We start from the raw sequence: 18,901 nt of genomic DNA on the forward strand, positions 1-18,901 counted from the left end.
TCAGCAGGAGAGTGGCAAGGTTAGCCACGAGGACACATTATGTTCACAAATGTGGCTCAGATAGAGGCAATGAGCAGGGAACTAGACAGTCCTGGCGGTTCTCTGGAAGGGCGAGAATATTTTGGAAAACAGACTATACGAACCAACTAAAGAACACAAAACTGCTTAGAAACCTGGAGTGCAGAAGCCAAAAATAACCACACACAAAACAAACAAACAAACAAACCCTTAAGAATGCTTTTGAAGGGATCAGCAGTTGGCATAATGGCTATGTCACTAAACTCCCATGTAGTCAATCACAGTTCGAGTCTTGGACCTGGTGGCTTAAACACATGCCAGGCACATGTGTGTGCATGCCTAAGATCCGAAGAGTAAAATGGAGGAGAAGGGACTGCAGCGTGGCCATCCCCACTGGGAGTTGATTTCTTACTTTCTGTCTCTCTCTGCCTTTCTGGCGAGCACACACACCCTATAGAAAAAGCCTCTCAAAAAAATAAATAAATAAATAAAATAAAGAATGCTTTTGAGCAGGATGACAATATTTTTTTTTTCTTAGAGAGATTTTTGCTATAGGGTGCATTGCCGGAAAAATAGAGACAGAGCAAGACAGAGAAACAAAAGCAAGAAATCACACACACACACACACACACACACACACACCCAGGAGGAATGGCCAGGCCACAATCCCTTCTCTTCCATTCTTCTCTCTTGGAATTTTGGACACACACGCACATGCACCTGGCATGAGTTTTAAGCTCCCGGGTCTGGAACTTGAACCATGGTCGACTACATGGGAGTCCAGCGACATAACCATTATGCCATCTGCTGGTTCCCAGGATGACAATATTCTGACTGGAAACGTCTCAAATCAATGCAGATAGTCACAGAGCCGCAGTGTAAGAGTCAGATGTATAAAATCAAAAGGCAGAATGACCTGTGTCCCTGTGGTAAGAACCCGTGTCCCTGTGGTAGGAACCCACGTACCTGTGGCAAGGTTCTGGTTGGTTTATTTTTGTACAAGACAAGCATGAGGGAAAAGATGAAGTAATAGGTAAGCCAACTGCACACTACACGAAACAATGGAGCAATCAGGTAAACAGGAAAATCAGGCTAAAATCTGACTCAGAAAATAAGCTGCTTAGGAAGCCAAGAAGACTAACTAGTTATCAGGTGACCAGGCTGCTCAAGAGTAACATCCACGCATAGAGATGAAGAAAGAACCAGGCAAAAAGAAAAGGAGGAAATGGGGCCAGCAGGTGTCATGGGGGTTAAGGAAGCTAGATCCTACATGGCCGACTGAGCACATTGAGTCCCCGACCCAGCAGCTTGGAAATCATGCAGGGCGTGTGTGCGTGTGCATGCCCAAAATTCTAAGAGGAGAATGGAGGAGAAGGGATTGTGGTGTGGCCATCTCTGCCTGGAGGATGACTTCTCACTTACCCCACCCCTCTCCCCAGTGAGCACTGGTGCCCTATAGCAAAATAACAAAAAAGAAAAAGGAATAAATAGTCATAAACAGGAGCCTCTTCAGGCCAAATAAATGGATTTTTTTGAAGTTTATATATTTATTTCTTGATAGACAGGTACCCTTGATAGGATCTCACCATAGCACAGTCTGCCCCTTGTCCCCTGCCAGCCAGGATCCCTAGCATGCCCAGCACGTTCGGGTTGACCGAGCTTCTGAGCCCAGGGCCTTTTCATATGGCTCCAGTACCATGCAACTGGGCCTCACTGCCTGTGCCACTGCGACTTAAATGAACTCAAACCCCCAAGTAAGATCACTGTCAAAGCTAAAAGGGGTCAGGCGGTGGCACAGTGGTAACACAACTGTATCCACACAGGAAAGGTCCTGGGATCACAGCCTGGGACCCTCCTGAGCATGGACACAGGCCATGCCCATGCTGGGCATGGACACAGGCTCATCATCTGGGTAGGCTGAGACTTTGGGTGGGTCTGAGACCAGGAGTGGATTGAGAAGAGAGGCCCCTGTTGGGGTGCCCTCTGCCTCACATGGAAGAAACAAATCAGTAAATAAAACAAAAGCTAAGGTAAGATGGTACAGCAGGGGCCAGCCCTGTCCCTTAGCGGTTAAGGGAGCCAGATTGCACATGGCCAGCTACAGTTTAGATCCTGGTTCCAGCAGCTTGAAAAACACACCAAGGGCATGTGAATATGTGTGCCAAGTCCTGACGGATGGAGGAATGGAGAAAAAAGAATTGCGGTATGACCACACCCCACTGGGGGATGCTTCTACCCTACCCCTCTAGCTGGTGAGTGCCTGTGCCCTCTGGGAGTAAAAAAAAGGATAGAAAGAAAGAAAAGTTGGTGCTCCAGGCAGGCAAGTCTTCTCAATGGCTCCTCATTAAGCAGGATTTTCAGACTAAAGAAAGCTACTGCTGCTTCTCCCTCAATCTCTATCCAACCCCAAACCTTCTGATTTAAAAAATAGTTTATAAAATCTCTCCTGTAGGTTTCATGACCAAAAAAGAAAAACAGCAGTGGGAAGAAACCAGAGTGAGCAAAATCCACAGTGGGTTGAACAAAGTCCTTCTAACATCCTCGACCTTGTCCTGCACATGGCTATCAACGACCTGAGGACAGGAAAGGCGAGTAGAATAAACGGCAGATAGAACCGGGTGGGAAAGCAACAGCTCACATCTCCGACTGCATCACCGCTCCCTCCCCACGCTCCTCCTCTCCTACCTATATCAGCATTTCCCAAAATGCATTCAGCAAAACATCGACTCCCGGAAATGAGACTTGAAAAATGGTTCCCCACGTTTAAAATATTTTTTAAATTCTGAGCTTTCTTCCTTCTTATTATTAGCATACCAACAACTCTGCGGAGTCCTGTAATAAGCAAACTTAGACTTGGTTTCACTTAATATTTTCCAAACTTTGCTCACAAAACACTTTCCCATAGTAATAATTAACTGGGAATGGCCTAAACTTTAGGTCCTAGGCTATGTTCAAACTTTCTACACTAAAAGAATGATTCAATCCCCTTGAGCTACTAATGAGCCTCATCACTCTTCTTCCTCTAACTACTAAACTTAAAAACAAAACCAAACCGGACACTTCCTGTCTATTTCCTCATCACCCACTCACTTCATTCACACACTGGCTCCAGACCGCCCTGCTCTACTGAAAGCCTCCCCATGATGTGATAAACTGCACAACCAGCAGAACTTAGGGCTTCTGTCTGGCCCCAATCCCTCCACAGGGTTGCACAGGAAGGTTCCCATTTCTGGACACTCTTCCTTAAGCTTCTACAATATGGCATTCCATCCGGCTCTTTGGCTAATGTAATCCCTGGTTCCTCTTTCTCTTTCCAACCCTTAAACTCTCAGACCAGTTCCTCCTTCTCCCTTGAGTAAACTCCCCACAGCTTGAATTGCCCTTCGAAGATCCACAATTCGAATCCTAAATCATTCTGTGGTCTCACGTGGGTTTTCAACTTGTTCACGCTACCGTTCTCCAAGGACGATACAGTCAATGCTCTACAACCAAATGTGTCAGTTTCCCAACAGACCCTTCCCCACTTACAATCTGCCTGACTTCCGGTAATGGGGCTCCATTTGGAGGAGGGCAGAGCATAGTCAGCCTGTTTCTGACTCCACCCCTCTGTTTCTCCTCAGTGTGTGCCCAGCCCACTGACTGAATAAAGCCTCTGCTAAAGGCCCGACCACAATGGACTCTTTTTTTAAATAGTGATTTTTGCTGTAGTGTGCATGCACTTGCCAGAGAGACAGAGTGAAAAATTAAGAAATCATTCTCCTCTTGGGATTCTGGGCACGCACACACGTGCCTGGAGTGAGTTTCAAGCCACCAGGTCCAGGACTCAAACTGTGGTCAGCCATGTGGGAGTCCAGCACCTTAACCACCACACCACCTGCTGGCCCCCACAATGGACTCTTAACTCTTTTACTCACCTAGACTTGAGGCTCCATCAACCAGTTGTGCTAAGATACAGTAGAAACTCAACATTTTTGGAAAAATGAATGAACCTTTTCGATCAACACTCAGAGCTTTTGAATCCTGCCCAACTCCTGGCTCATTCTTCAAACTCTACATCCCAAGTTCCTGCATACCTGTACAAAAACTCCTGATACTTTCCATGTCTGAGAGCCCTGTCTTTATTCGATTCAGAGACACTCCAAGCCTGAACTGCTTCCCAACTGGGCAATGTCTCAGTCCCCTTCCCTCTGTCCCTCTATCACTAAGCTTTCGCTGCTGCCAGCGCAATCTCTCTGAAACACCATGCTGGCATTACTCCTTGGCCTGCACACATTGAATAACTCCCCACTATTTCCAGAATTGTCTTTTTTTAGTGAGAAGGAGATTTTTGTTACAGGGCACATGTACTTACTGGAGAGATAGACAGAAGGTGAGAAATCACCCCCCAGGGAATGACCACACCTCAATCCCTTCTCCTCCATTCTCCCCTCAGGATTTTGGGCACACACCCCCAGCATTCTTTAAGCTGCCAGATCTGGGACTCAAACTGTGGTTGAGTACATGAGAGTCCAGCAATGTAACCATTATGCCATCTGCTAGTCCCCAGAACTTAAACCCTTGACACACTATACTGTGCCTTCCACGTTTCGAACTTGGCTGTTTATCCAAGTTTACATCCTACAACTCCCTAAGTTCCAGTCCAGGCATTGGCACGCTAGAGCTAGTGGGCCAAATCCAGCCCACTATTTTTGTAAATAGAGTTTTGCCAGAATGCAGTCACACTCATTTGTGGTTCCTACAGCTGCTCTGTGCTACGATAGAAGAGCAGAATAGCTTCAACAGAGGCCTCGTGGCCTGCAAACCCTAGAATATCTACTGCTTAGCCTTTCGCAGAAGAAGTACTGACCTCGGCTCTACAGGGCCACTAGTGATCCCCCGAAAACAGCATGTTTCTGACTCCACCCCTCTGTTCGAGCCACTCCCGTCTCTCAGAAAGACCTTCCCCTGCAAATTTCCTAAACTGCTCACATTCTCTTTTTCTCACCAGAGTGCATGTGCTTGCAAGAGAAGGGGAGAGAGAGAGAAACAGAGAGAGAGAACCATCCAACAGGGCATGGTCACACCCCAACCCCTCTTCCTTCATCCCAACATGAAGGAAGATTTTAGGCACACATGCACACGTGCTCAGTATATTTTTCAAGCCACTGGGCTGGGATTCAAATTGCAGTTGGCCCTGTGAAATCTGCTTTACAGCTCACTAAGGAGCTGGTCCTGTAGACATTCTTTATGACTGGCTCAAACACCACCTTTGTACAGAACCCCCTGCTCCTGAAGCTAAAGTTGAGTTTCTCTGTGTTCCCAGTGCAATAATTGTACCTTTTCTTCACATTTTCCACACTATGCCTGATGTCACAATTACTGGTGTAAATGTATTTTGACTTCTGTATTGTAAATCATCCCAGTGATCTGCAGTCCTATAGAGTCTAACAGCACCTTGCTTTATGTTTGCTGAATTAAAACGGACCCATGCGACCTGAAATACTGAGCCAAAATCAGCACGATAAAATGTACTAGGGCAGGGCAGGGGGCGGCAGGTGGCGAGGTGGTTAAGGGCACTGGACTCCCACATGGCTGACTACGGTTCAAGTCCCGGACCTGGCAGCTTGCTTTCTCACTGCCCCCCCCCCCAATCTCTCTCTCTCCCCCTCCCCTGTCTGGTCAAATTTAAATAAATAAAGTTGAATAAAATAATTCTTAAAAAACAAAAAAGGTACTAGGGAGATGTTCTTAAGGCTTACGTGCAGGTCTCCAAATTCAATTGCACAGGATTTGACAGCTGCACATATGGCATCAGAATTTCTCAATCCCTCAGTCCCACTGCTATCAACATTTTAAGCCAGGTAATTCTTCCTTGCAAGGGACTGTTCTGTGCACTGTAAAATATTTAACAACATCTTTAGCCTCTACCCACCAAATTCCAGAAGTACCTCATGACAATTAAAAATGTCTCTAGACATTGCCAAATATCATCTGGGAAGCAAAACTGCCTCCCACTGAGAACCATTATTTTATATTTTAAGTTAAAAAAAAAATTAGAGGTTTTTTGCCTTAAAGGTGGATGTGCTCGCCAGAGAGACAGAAACAGTGAGAGGGAAAGTGAGAAATCATCCCCCAGGGCAGATGGCCACACAACAATCCCTTCTCCATTCTCCTCCCAGGATCTTGGGCAGACACACACATGGGCCTGGAGTGAGTTTCAAGTCACCAAATCACAGCCAGGAGTGCAGAGACATAACTGCTATGCCATCTGCTGGTCTCTTCATTTATTTTCCTGAGAGATTTTTGCTACAGCGTGCATGGGCTCACCGAAGAGACAGGGAGACAGAAAGTGAGAAATCACCCTCTGGGGGGGGAATGGCCACACCTCAATCTCTTCTCCTCCATTTTCTTCTTGGGATTTTGGGCATGCATACACACAGGCCGAGCCTGCACACACGCCCAGTGTGAGTTTCAAATCACTGGGCCCAGGACTTAACCATGGTCAGCCATGTGGGAGTCCAGAGCCTTAACCACCATGCTACATGCTAAGCCCAAGAACCACTATTTTAGAGGTTTCTTAGTGTGAGCTGACACCAAAATGATATTGCTAACAAAACATAGACTAGATAGTAACTACAGGACAGTCTCCCAACTAAGAGACAAAGGCCACACAGCATTCGGTGCTAGTCGACTCACACTTGCAATTATACTCGACTCTGGGTTTTAAAAGGACTTTGGAGCCAGCAGGTGGTGTGGAGGTTAAGGTGGCTGGATACCACATAGTTGACTCAACAGTTTGACCTGGTGGCTTGAAAATCACAGCAGTACACGTGTGTGGGTACCTGAAGTCTTGATGGGAAATGGGGATGGACTGCAGTGTGGCTATCCCTCCTGGGGGTTAGGGTTAGGGTCACTTTTCTCTCTCTCTCTCTCTCTGTTTCTCTGGCAAGCACATGTACCTCATAGCAAAAACGTAATTATACCCCACTGGGTGGTTCTCTCACTTCCTCTCTCTCAAGGGTATGCACCCTCTGGTAATTTAAAAGGGCTTTGGAAAAATGAAAATTCATACAAAGGGATCAGGCTGATGAGAGACAAGGGAAACATGTCAGAAGAGGGATATTTAAGCAAATGGAGGTATCTAGCCTATACAGGAGAAGATGAAGATACACCTCTGATATTTAAGAATCTGGTGGGCTGTCTTGTGGAGGAAGGCTGTTCAGGAGTGCAGAACCAGAGCCAGCGGGTAGCACCTGCAAGAAGGCAGATTTTGGTTTTCTATACAAGTAAAAGCTTTCTAACAGCCAGAGAGGGCCAGAAAATGTACTGGCTGAGCTATGAAGTATGTGCGTCCATCATTCTAGAAGCACTGAAGCAGAGACCAGATGAACTGACGCCAGAGATGGTGCAGGGGTGAGAGTTAGGACCACTGTCCTCTCCAAGAATCCTTCTAGCTGAGGTTCCAAGGCTAGCAAAGGAAAGGCCATATGCCCTGAACAAGCCATATGGACATCCAAGACCTTTATCACGACAAAGAGAAAAGTATTTCACTAAGTAATTCACCCTTATTTCTTTTTTGATCATCTCTCTTACATTTAAGTTACACTGGCACTGTAACTACCAGTGACTTGTTTTTCCTTAATGGACCTGTAACAGTCTGTAAACAATGTGTATCACTACCTTGAAACCATATCTTTCATTCTGCTAATGATCACCACTAACCCGACTTATAAGATGCTTTCCAGTTTCAAAGCATCCTGGCATGTATTACTTTACTCACATTAGCTAAACATAAACATAAAAACTTTTTTTTCTCCTTTACTTATGACAGAGCTCATGAACACACATGTGAGAGAGAATGAGCACCCTTCCCAGGGTCTGGTCATGCCGCAAGCCCCTTCCTCCAGCCTCCCCCGGTCAGATCTCAGGCACTCATGCGTGTACCCCACATGTTGCAGGCTGACCAGGCTAGAGATTTGAATTATGGTTGCCGTGTGAGACCCAGCTTCTCTCGAGCAGCACGTTACTGCTGTGCCGTGGAGCTGGCCCAATACTCATTTCGGATAACCTGTTCTTATTTACCATCTCTTGCCTAAATGTCTTATGAAAGAAAAGTTGGTTCACGTTACTCATCGAACATCCACTAAGATAACAAAGCATACACCAACACACACTCATCTCGAAAGCATTTGCATGCAACCCAGAGAGGAGCCAAATCTAGTTATTCCACCATCAGAACATGGAGTTACTTCAGTACAATTTCTATTTTACTTATGATCTGGGGAGGAAATTTGAGAAATTATAATTCAGTATTCTTGAATTCCAATATGGCCATACAACCCAAAAGTTCCAAAAAGCAGTCATAACAAAACATGAACGTATGTTTTGTTTAAAGCAAAACTACTGTAGGCCTTAACCCCAGGGACGCCTTTATACATCCCCAGCTAAAACTGCTGACGAGAGTTGGTAAGGACGTGACCCCAGACTGCGCTCTCCTCTGCTGTGTGACTTACTTCTTTACGCTTCGTCTCCGGACATTCCGACTGCAGAGTGAGGGTTGCACCTTCGATGTTTCTTGGCATGGGCGTGGAACCAGGGTTTATTGTCAAATGAATCTGATCTGGTGAGATAATGTGTTGCACGTAACCCTGGGACATTGCTTCATGATCTATTAGGTGAAAGCCCTCTTCACCCCCTACTAGAAAAGGCAAGTGTCCTCCACACTGTCCATCGTCATCTTCATCCTCCAAAGTGCCAGGGTCCTGCTCAATAAGAACAGTGGTCCTATCATAGACAGTTCCAGATGAGGAAGGCACCAGTCCGTTTTTATCCACAAACCTGAGCATCGGATCATCGGGGGCCAGCTCATCTTCCTCTGCCTCAAAGTAGATGCTGTTGTCTGGACTGTGTTCCCCCATGGTTCAGTCGTGCTCAGCCCAATTGTGAGAAATGAAAAGGTAACGACCTGTCTGCAACAGAAGCAAGCCAGAGTTAGAGCCGGCTCACAATACCCACAGCCCTCCTCAGCACCGAACGGCTCATCTTCCCTCTCAGCTAAAGCACAGGCCAAAGACAATAAAAAAATCACCTTCCTTGGGAATCATTTTCATTTTCACTTTCAAACCATCAAGTCATTTTTAAGGAAAAACACTGGTTTTTCTTCAAAATTAAAGTAAAAGTAGCAGTTTGTAAAGCAGTTTTTTAAAAAAGAATGATTTAATTATATTTATTATTATTATTATTATTTTATTTAACCAGAGAGTAAGAGAGATAAAGTGAGAAAGCAAGCCATCAGGTCTGGGACTCAAACCACAGTCAGCCATGTGGGAGTCCAGCACCTTAACCACTGCCGGCCCCTGTAAGACCTTCTAACTGTGCCTTACTGCCAGTTTAAAACAGGCTGAATACCTAAAGGAGGCAGAGGAACAAACAGAATAGTGGCTGCTTCAAGGCTGAGTTGATCTAATTCTGAAAAGCAAATCCCACTCAAATATTCCCCAGATCAGCCCATGATGCAGTCCATAGCCCCGTGGAGTCTACGGTAGAAGGAACAAAGTTTAGGAACCAGAGTTTTCTACCTGCAGATTCCAGCTCTGCCATGACCACTTGGGTAACTTTCCTGGGCCTCATTTTTCTTAATGCAAAAAAGTGGGACCTATAATTACTATTCTCTCAAAGTTGTTAGGAGTAAAAGAGAAGAATTTTTGTGAAACACAACATCTGACAAACAGTAGATAAACAAATGTCATTCCTTCCCTCCTTCCAGAGTAGAGACAGCTCAGCTTCCGGGTAGAGAGGCTAATCCCTAATCAGGCATGGCTCATGTCAGTTTATTTACACAACTCCTAAAACAATACAGTATCCATCGGAAGCTGGACCCATATAGTGAGGTGAGCTCTCTGCCCTGAGGAAATTAGAGTCTTACTTATTTTTGTTTCTACAGCTCTGAGCACTGCACACTAACATTTACTAGGAGTTCAGGAAATTGCAACTAAATGAATGAAAGACAGGCAGATATACTCTCTGGGAACGATACTGTCTCTTGGGAAAACACTCTCTTGGGGAAAACTGCAATTGTGAAGCTTTGGTGGTCTAGATTAGCGATGTCTTCCTTTCCATGCAACAGCACAGGTTCTACAAACGCGCTTGGGCAGACAGAAGAGAGGATTTTAAATACTCAGCACGTCACTTCCATTTTTCAGTCTGGCTTTGCACTTTATCTTTTTCTTCTGCTCTGGGTCAGAAAGCGAGCTTCACATAGTGGGGCGGCTAGACAGAGGGTGAGTTACCAGCGACAGGCCAAGGCACTGGATCCGGGAGGAACCGGCCCGACCCCTTGCTCTGGCTTACGCAACCCCAGAGATGCACATTTCGCCGCATCTGAGAGGAGAGATAAGAGCACTCGGGGCCCCAAAGGGCTGCCCCGGCACCATCGGCAGCAACGCAGACCAACTGTCCGGAACAAACAAGACCAGGAGGTTTGAGGGTGGCCAGAGAGGAGCGCGAACAGAGCCCCCTTGAGAGGAGGCTGGGAAGAGGAACCTGTCTGGGCTATCCCCAGCCCAGGGCTGCGTGGAAAAATCCGAAGACAGGCTGGGGGGCTCCAAGCTGAGCGATGAGGGGCAGGGTCCGGGTCTCCATGGAAACAGGGGAGGGGGGCTGGATACCCATCCCCATGGAAACGGAGAAGGGGTGGGGTCCCTATGGTGACCGGAATGAGATCTCTACTGGAAAATGCTGCAGGAGGGAGCCTAAGCCCCTAGAAAAGGCAAGTGTCCTCCACACTGTCCATCGTCATCTTCATCCTCCAAAGTGCCAGGGTCCTGCTCAATAAGAACAGTGGTCCTATCATAGACAGTTCCAGATGAGGAAGGCACCAGTCCGTTTTTATCCACAAACCTGAGCATCGGATCATCGGGGGCCAGCTCATCTTCCTCTGCCTCAAAGTAGATGCTGTTGTCTGGACTGTGTTCCCCCATGGTTCAGTCGTGCTCAGCCCAATTGTGAGAAATGAAAAGGTAACGACCTGTCTGCAACAGAAGCAAGCCAGAGTTAGAGCCGGCTCACAATACCCACAGCCCTCCTCAGCACCGAACGGCTCATCTTCCCTCTCAGCTAAAGCACAGGCCAAAGACAATAAAAAAATCACCTTCCTTGGGAATCATTTTCATTTTCACTTTCAAACCATCAAGTCATTTTTAAGGAAAAACACTGGTTTTTCTTCAAAATTAAAGTAAAAGTAGCAGTTTGTAAAGCAGTTTTTTAAAAAAGAATGATTTAATTATATTTATTATTATTATTATTATTTTATTTAACCAGAGAGTAAGAGAGATAAAGTGAGAAAGCAAGCCATCAGGTCTGGGACTCAAACCACAGTCAGCCATGTGGGAGTCCAGCACCTTAACCACTGCCGGCCCCTGTAAGACCTTCTAACTGTGCCTTACTGCCAGTTTAAAACAGGCTGAATACCTAAAGGAGGCAGAGGAACAAACAGAATAGTGGCTGCTTCAAGGCTGAGTTGATCTAATTCTGAAAAGCAAATCCCACTCAAATATTCCCCAGATCAGCCCATGATGCAGTCCATAGCCCCGTGGAGTCTACGGTAGAAGGAACAAAGTTTAGGAACCAGAGTTTTCTACCTGCAGATTCCAGCTCTGCCATGACCACTTGGGTAACTTTCCTGGGCCTCATTTTTCTTAATGCAAAAAAGTGGGACCTATAATTACTATTCTCTCAAAGTTGTTAGGAGTAAAAGAGAAGAATTTTTGTGAAACACAACATCTGACAAACAGTAGATAAACAAATGTCATTCCTTCCCTCCTTCCAGAGTAGAGACAGCTCAGCTTCCGGGTAGAGAGGCTAATCCCTAATCAGGCATGGCTCATGTCAGTTTATTTACACAACTCCTAAAACAATACAGTATCCATCGGAAGCTGGACCCATATAGTGAGGTGAGCTCTCTGCCCTGAGGAAATTAGAGTCTTACTTATTTTTGTTTCTACAGCTCTGAGCACTGCACACTAACATTTACTAGGAGTTCAGGAAATTGCAACTAAATGAATGAAAGACAGGCAGATATACTCTCTGGGAACGATACTGTCTCTTGGGAAAACACTCTCTTGGGGAAAACTGCAATTGTGAAGCTTTGGTGGTCTAGATTAGCGATGTCTTCCTTTCCATGCAACAGCACAGGTTCTACAAACGCGCTTGGGCAGACAGAAGAGAGGATTTTAAATACTCAGCACGTCACTTCCATTTTTCAGTCTGGCTTTGCACTTTATCTTTTTCTTCTGCTCTGGGTCAGAAAGCGAGCTTCACATAGTGGGGCGGCTAGACAGAGGGTGAGTTACCAGCGACAGGCCAAGGCACTGGATCCGGGAGGAACCGGCCCGACCCCTTGCTCTGGCTTACGCAACCCCAGAGATGCACATTTCGCCGCATCTGAGAGGAGAGATAAGAGCACTCGGGGCCCCAAAGGGCTGCCCCGGCACCATCGGCAGCAACGCAGACCAACTGTCCGGAACAAACAAGACCAGGAGGTTTGAGGGTGGCCAGAGAGGAGCGCGAACAGAGCCCCCTTGAGAGGAGGCTGGGAAGAGGAACCTGTCTGGGCTATCCCCAGCCCAGGGCTGCGTGGAAAAATCCGAAGACAGGCTGGGGGGCTCCAAGCTGAGCGATGAGGGGCAGGGTCCGGGTCTCCATGGAAACAGGGGAGGGGGGCTGGATACCCATCCCCATGGAAACGGAGAAGGGGTGGGGTCCCTATGGTGACCGGAATGAGATCTCTACTGGAAAATGCTGCAGGAGGGAGCCTAAGCCCCGCGCCCCCCAGGAAGTCCCAAGCCCAGGCCGAAGCTAGTTTCGCCTTTTACCTCCGCGGCTCCCGGCAACGGCGGGAGCAGGAGGGTTTTCCCCCCCCCCGCAATCGGCGAGCGCGAGGGGCGGGGCGGGGCGGGGCGGGGCCGCGGGGACGTCGTGGGGCGGTGAGTTCCTGCAGCCCCGGGAAGCGCCCCGGGCGTGCGCGGTGGTCGGAGTTGGAGCTTCGTCCTCGCTAGGGAAAGGGAACGAGCCCCACCACTAATCTGAAATATCCTCGGTTGGTTTGCGATGGCTGCCACAACTGCTAGGGCAAGGGCCACAGTCATCAGAATCCGGGCTCGGACCCGCGCTCCCGCGGCCTCCTCAGCCTCAACTCCACCTCCCCTCCCCACCCGTCAAGGTTAACAGGCAAGAGAAGTCCCCGCAAAAGAAGACTGGACCCAAAGGGCAGACCTAGGACTATTCCGAGCCCAGCCACAGACGGCGCCGCTGCCCCTTCCCCTTCTCGCACGCTTTCCTTGGACGCCAGATTTCCTTTCTCCCCACGCACCTGCCCAGGCTGCCTGTCCCAACTTTTTCCCCTTGGAGTCTCTGTTCCACCGGCTGACGCCCGGGCCGGTCGGCGCCACCTACTGGCCATTCTCTTCCTTCAGCCGTTCACACTGTCATCGTGCGGGCCCTTACCACATTTTACACTAAGAAGTAGTGGCATGCCTGTGCTCAAGAAGCGATTCGATGCGTGTCTTCATTATGCTCCCGTCTTTTCTATATGCCTAAAAGATCTAGCTGTCAAATAGTCCCAGCAGCTGCTGACTGTTTTTCCCATAAGCTGCTTCTCTAGAATATTCAGTGGGACGGAAGAGTTGAGTCTATGGCTGTACCATCTCTTGCTTGAAAAACTGGACAGTGAGCCAGTTCCGTGGCAGCAGTGACACACTGCTCAAGGAAAGCCGGATCCCACATAGCCCCTACAGTGCATGAAACAAGCCAGGCCTGTACACAAGTGCCCCAGGTCCCACAGGCTGGAGGACTGGAGGAAGGGGATATGGCATGACCCGATCCTGTGGCGGGTGCCCCTCTCTTGCTTATGTGCATGCACTAGTGCTCTATCATAAATACAAAAGAAAAATATGAATACTGACTGCTACCCACCAGAATCATGTCTCCGTGGCCCCTGACCAGCTGCCCTAGGGCTTAAACCATAAAAACTCAGCTGCTAAGAGCTGCCATCCTTATGATACACAAACATACACAACCACCACTGTTAAAAATACATTTATCATTAAAATATATTACATATGAGTGAAAGGGTACATCACACAGTTTGGAGAATTTGCTGGCCCAGAAAATCCCACTGGTTTTACCAGAACATGACTTCTTCAGTGTTTTCCGTGTTAAGGCCCTGTATTGCTTGCAGAGTCGGAGTGGCCACCTCGGTGACAGCCCACTTCTGAGCAGAAGCGGGCCAGAGTCTATGTGCACAGGCACACATCTGCAGACTGAGCACCAGAAGCATGTGGTGGCTGCTGGCTGCCGCCTGTTTATCCAGCATTCTTCCATCTGCATTCTTGCTGTCCAGCTCAGGACTCCAAAGTTTGTTCAAATATCTGATCACGGGGAGATAGCCCAGGCTATCAGAAGGCACTGACTATGCTCCGGAGGCAGGCTGAGCACAGGTTCACTTATTGAATATTTTTTTAATTAAAAAAATAGAGCTCTACCTGTGTTAAATAGCTAAAGTTGAACACTGACTGTCAGTTTTATTATAGGGAGTTTCCCCCATGTCTTCACCTCTCACAGTAGCACACTGGGTGTGCTAACTAATGGTGGGAGGTCGGCAGCCGTGACTCAGGAAGCAGCCGGCTGCCATTCTTCCAAAGGGCCTCATATCACTTTAGGCAGCTCCTCCTCTGAAACAGGGGGGTTGGTAATTGGCTGCCTCAGGTGAAATAGGGGTGAAGACAGGCTCAGAGTGGATTGCAGAGGAACTGGTGAATAAATTCTTGAGCCTTCTTCTTCTCTGCCATTTCAAGCTTTTGATGACCAGCTGGGTTTCGAAGCAGTAAGCTGCCAAATATACTAGCTGTATGAAAAAACAGACTATAAATGATTCAGCCAAATAAATACCCTTTTGTTGTCAGGAGTGGGGAGCAGTGCCCAAAAGCAGTATTTTCTGCTTTAAAAGAAAACACTATTTGAGGGACCAGCAGTTAGCGTAATGGCTAGGTTACTGAACTCCCACGTAAACTCACGCCGGGTACGTGTGTGTGCGTGCCCAAGATCCCAAGAGGAGAATGGAGAAGGGACTGCGGCATGGCCATCTCCCCGTGTGTGTGTGTGTGTGTGTGTGTGTGTGTGTGTGTGTGATTTCTCGCTTTCTGTCTCTCTGTCTCTCTCTGTCTTTGGGACCGCCACACCCCTTAAAAAAAAACCCCAAAAAAAAAAAAAAAAAAAAAAAAAAAAAAAGAACACTATTTGAGGGCCAGCAGGTGGCGTGCAGATTAAAGCAGCTGGACCCCACGTGGGCGACTGCAGTTCGAGTCCCAGACCTAGCAGCTCAAAAATCACACTGGATACGTGTGTGTGTGTGTGTGTGTCCAAATCCTGAGGAGAAGGGAGGAGGAGGGAGTGTGGTGTGACCATCCCCTGGGGGGGGGGGATTTTTTCATTTTCCCTCTGTCTCTCTCAGGTAAGTGAATGTGCCTTATGACAAAAACCTAAAATAATTTTTTAAAAAGGAAACTAAATCCTCCAAAACACAGATGATATTGAGGTTCTCAGAGGGATCACAAAAATGTGCCTCATTTGAGAAAATTCAATGTGGTTAAAAAAAAAAAAAAAAAGAAAATTCAATGTGGTGTTGCCACTAATGTTATATAGTAAAAGAATACAATTTCTTTTCATGTACTTTAAAAAAAAACAACTGAGTATAAACTTAGCCAGAACTTGAGATTCTAGCTGTACAGCAGTGGACTCAGATCTCCTCAACCTCACCTCTCCTAAGAGTCTCAGCTTGCAGGGATGCTTTCCCCAGACCCGACTGCTTACCGAGAATATTCTCATCCAGATGATTTTTTGCTGAATTTTTCAGTAATTCTTGCAAAAAGGCCATCAAGTAGTTGAAGACATTTTTGTAGAATGTAGGGAGAGTGGAAATGACCTGCGAGAGGAAGAACTGGGTTGTATCATTCTCTCCATCCAAGCATTGCTAAGTGCCTATGATGCTCCAGGAACCGAGACCTTGACCCAAGGACAGGAGTAAGACTGCACAGAAAACTTCCATCCCTGGGACCAGCAGTTGGAGTAATGGCTATGTCGCTGGACTCCCATGTAGTCGACTGTGGTTCAAGTCCCGGGCCTGGTGGCTTAAACTCACACCGGGGACATGGGCATGCGTGCCCAGGATCCTGAGAAGACAATGGAGGAGAAGGGACTGCAGCGTGGCCATTCCCCCCGGGGGGTGATTTCTCACTTTCTGTCTCTCTGTCTCTCCCTGTCTTCCTGGCAAGCACACATGCCCTATAGCAAAAACCTTTAAAAAAATTTAATTAAAAAAAAAAAACCTTTCACCCCTTACTACTCAGCATCCAGTATCAAAACAGCAGCACAGGCCAAACATCCACGCGTTAAGACATTACATGTTTACATGTGTGTTCGCAAAAGATTGAAAAGAACAGAAGACATTTCAAACCTGAATGTGAGATGAAATTAGACTTGCAGAAGTAAGGACTAGGGCTATTAGAAAGTAGCTTTAAAAAAAAAATAAAATAAGGCAAGAGAAGGAAAACCTAAGTAGAGAGGACCCCTTGTGAGGAATCAATTTGAGGCCAGCCCTGTAGCCTGGTGGTTATGGGGGCCAGGGACTGCATGGCTCTAGTCCCAACCCCCGCAGCTTGAAAAACATGGTGGGCATATTGCATGTGGCATGACCATTCACCACTGGAGGAATGTTTTCTCCTTCTGTCTCTCTCTGGCAAGCACACACACCCACTTGCAATTTTGTTTTTTAAAAGAGAGAGAAAGAGAAGTCAATTTTGGCAGGGACCTAACTGTTTTTAAGAGCCAATCAGGCCAGAATTAAATGAGCACCCAGCTACCTGCACATCAGGATGAACTGGAGCATTTGCACAGAACCGATGCCAAACGATATTCTAATGTGTTGGATTTGGGGTGAGGCTCTAGAATCTGTATTATTGGCAAATTTTCTAGATTATTCTGCCAAGGCCTACCGTATGTGTGACCCACTAGGCTAGACAGTCTTGAATATTTGTTTAAGAAAATCATTAACTGGCAACGGGGAGCCAAGTATGGTTTCGGAACAACAGTAACTTGAGGAGAGCTTTACAATAGAGTCTGATGACAGTGTGCCAAACAAAGCCACCAAGGCACAGCCTGAACGTAGGCTCCGAACCAAGGTAAGAAGAACGGAAGTGGAAGAGAGAGGATGGCTAAGACATCAAAGAGCTGGGGCGAGCAGGTGGTATGGTGGCTAAAGCACTGGACTCCCACATGGTCTACTGCAGTTCGAGTCCCAGACCTGGTGGCTTACAAATCATGCCAGGTGCATGTTGTACAGGTCCAAGATCCTAAAAGGAGCTGGAAGAGGAGGAATTGCAGTATGGCCAAGTCCCTCGGGGAGTGATTTCTCACTTTCCTTCTCATTCTCTCTCTCTGGTGAGTGCACAAGTCCTATGGCAAAAACCTAAAAATAAATAACTTCAAAAAAAGAGAGAGATGAAAGGGCCAGCAGGTGGCATGGTGATAAAGGCACTGGCTCTCACATGGCTTACTCCATGGTTTGAGTCTTGGACCCTGCAGCTTTAAAATCACCTAAGGCACATGTGTGTGTATCCTCAAAACCCAAAGAGGAGAATGGATAAGAAGGGACTGTGGCATGGCCATCCCCCTACCCCCGGGGAGGGGGGTGGTTCTCACTTTCCCTCTCTCCCTCTGTCTCTCTCCAGCAAACACCTGTGCCCCATCACCAAAAAATAAAAAGAGAGATCAAAAGGACTGCGCATGTGGGAGGGTAGAGAGGGAGGTGTCAGGAATGACTCTGGTTTCGGGGTTGAGTCACTGGCATTAAGGGTGATGCCATCAAAAGAAAAAGAGACATGAGAGGAAGGACGGGTTTGCAAAGGGAAGATCTGATGTTGCAACACTGACACTGCATTTACAAGATGGTGCCCACTTTATTTCCTCAGGGTTCTGAGGCCTGGGGCCAGAACACATGTACGTGGCTGCTCAGTGCTCCCCCTCACCTGTTTGCTTGCCATGTAGTTGCCGGAACACTCCAGGCAGCTCCGGTAGGCGCTGTAGCACACAACAGGCTCTGGCAGGCTCTCCAAGAAAAGGAGCAAGGCTTCGGCTACAGAATGATTGCTAGCAGCTTGAGCCCCACGTTAAGGAACAGGCCACGATGCTGCCTGTGGTTAGGACAAGGCCCAGGAGCAGACGCCTGCCAGAGTGCTGCTTGTCAGTCGGCTCTGCTCTGAGCCAGGACACCAGCCTGCTGTCTGTCGGGTAGGCCAGGCCCTCCCGAGTTCCTGCTATACTGGTAGCTAAAAGTCATGGCTTAAAGCCAGAAAGTCTTCTCCATGTAGACTTTAAGTAAAAAAAAAAACACAGTAGCTAAGAACACAACATCAGGTTTTGTGCCTTACAATAGTTTTCTTTCTTTTTCTCTCTCTCTCTCTCTCACACACACACACAAGGAGCTGAATGTCTGAAGGATACAGAGGTTATCGATCATTCCAGTGTCCAAGCAGTCCCTGATATGTTCAAACTCTGACCTCAGTCCTGGCTGCTGAAACAGATCTTCCTGCGAAAGAGAAGAAAATCACAAACTAATTATTTTCTCAGAAAATCAGCAATGATTTCCTAACCTAGCAATATCACCAGCAGAGTACAGAAAGGAGCAGTATACTGAGGCCTCTGAATCACCCAAGGAGACAATCTGATTGAGAGTGATGTGACTAATATAACTTGCAGGCCTTCCTAGGCATGTTCCACCACAGGTCTTTATGTGCCTATTGTAAAACCATGGGGGGGCCAGCAGATGGCGCAACAGTTGCGTTGTGCTGGA

At 47.3% G+C, this 18,901-nt stretch overlaps 2 protein-coding genes across 4 annotated transcripts in view; both read right to left on the reverse strand.

Moving 5' to 3' along the window:
* MTF1 (metal regulatory transcription factor 1) overlaps positions 1–8,986 on the reverse strand; it is a 50,465-nt gene extending 41,479 nt beyond the window's left edge. For 2 of the 3 annotated variants that reach the window (XM_006158586.3, XM_006158585.3), the window contains exon 1: positions 8,511–8,986. In XM_006158586.3, coding sequence (XP_006158648.1) covers positions 8,511–8,915 — 405 coding nt within the window. In that variant the 5' untranslated portion in view covers positions 8,916–8,986. The remainder of the gene's footprint in view (positions 1–8,510) is intronic. The other variant, XM_014591622.2, reaches the window with a different exon arrangement.
* A 5,090-nt stretch (positions 8,987–14,076) lies between these two features.
* The window catches only part of INPP5B (inositol polyphosphate-5-phosphatase B), a 69,948-nt gene continuing 65,123 nt past the window's right edge, over positions 14,077–18,901 (reverse strand). The window contains 4 exon segments of the mRNA XM_014591626.2: positions 14,077–14,899; positions 15,865–15,976; positions 18,078–18,205; positions 18,553–18,637. Coding sequence (XP_014447112.2) covers positions 14,784–14,899; positions 15,865–15,976; positions 18,078–18,205; positions 18,553–18,637 — 441 coding nt within the window. The 3' untranslated portion in view covers positions 14,077–14,783.

This window comes from Tupaia chinensis, unplaced genomic scaffold (genome assembly GCF_000334495.1).
Source record: "Tupaia chinensis unplaced genomic scaffold, TupChi_1.0 Scaffold000604_1, whole genome shotgun sequence".
NCBI classification, from domain to species: domain Eukaryota; kingdom Metazoa; phylum Chordata; class Mammalia; order Scandentia; family Tupaiidae; genus Tupaia; species Tupaia belangeri.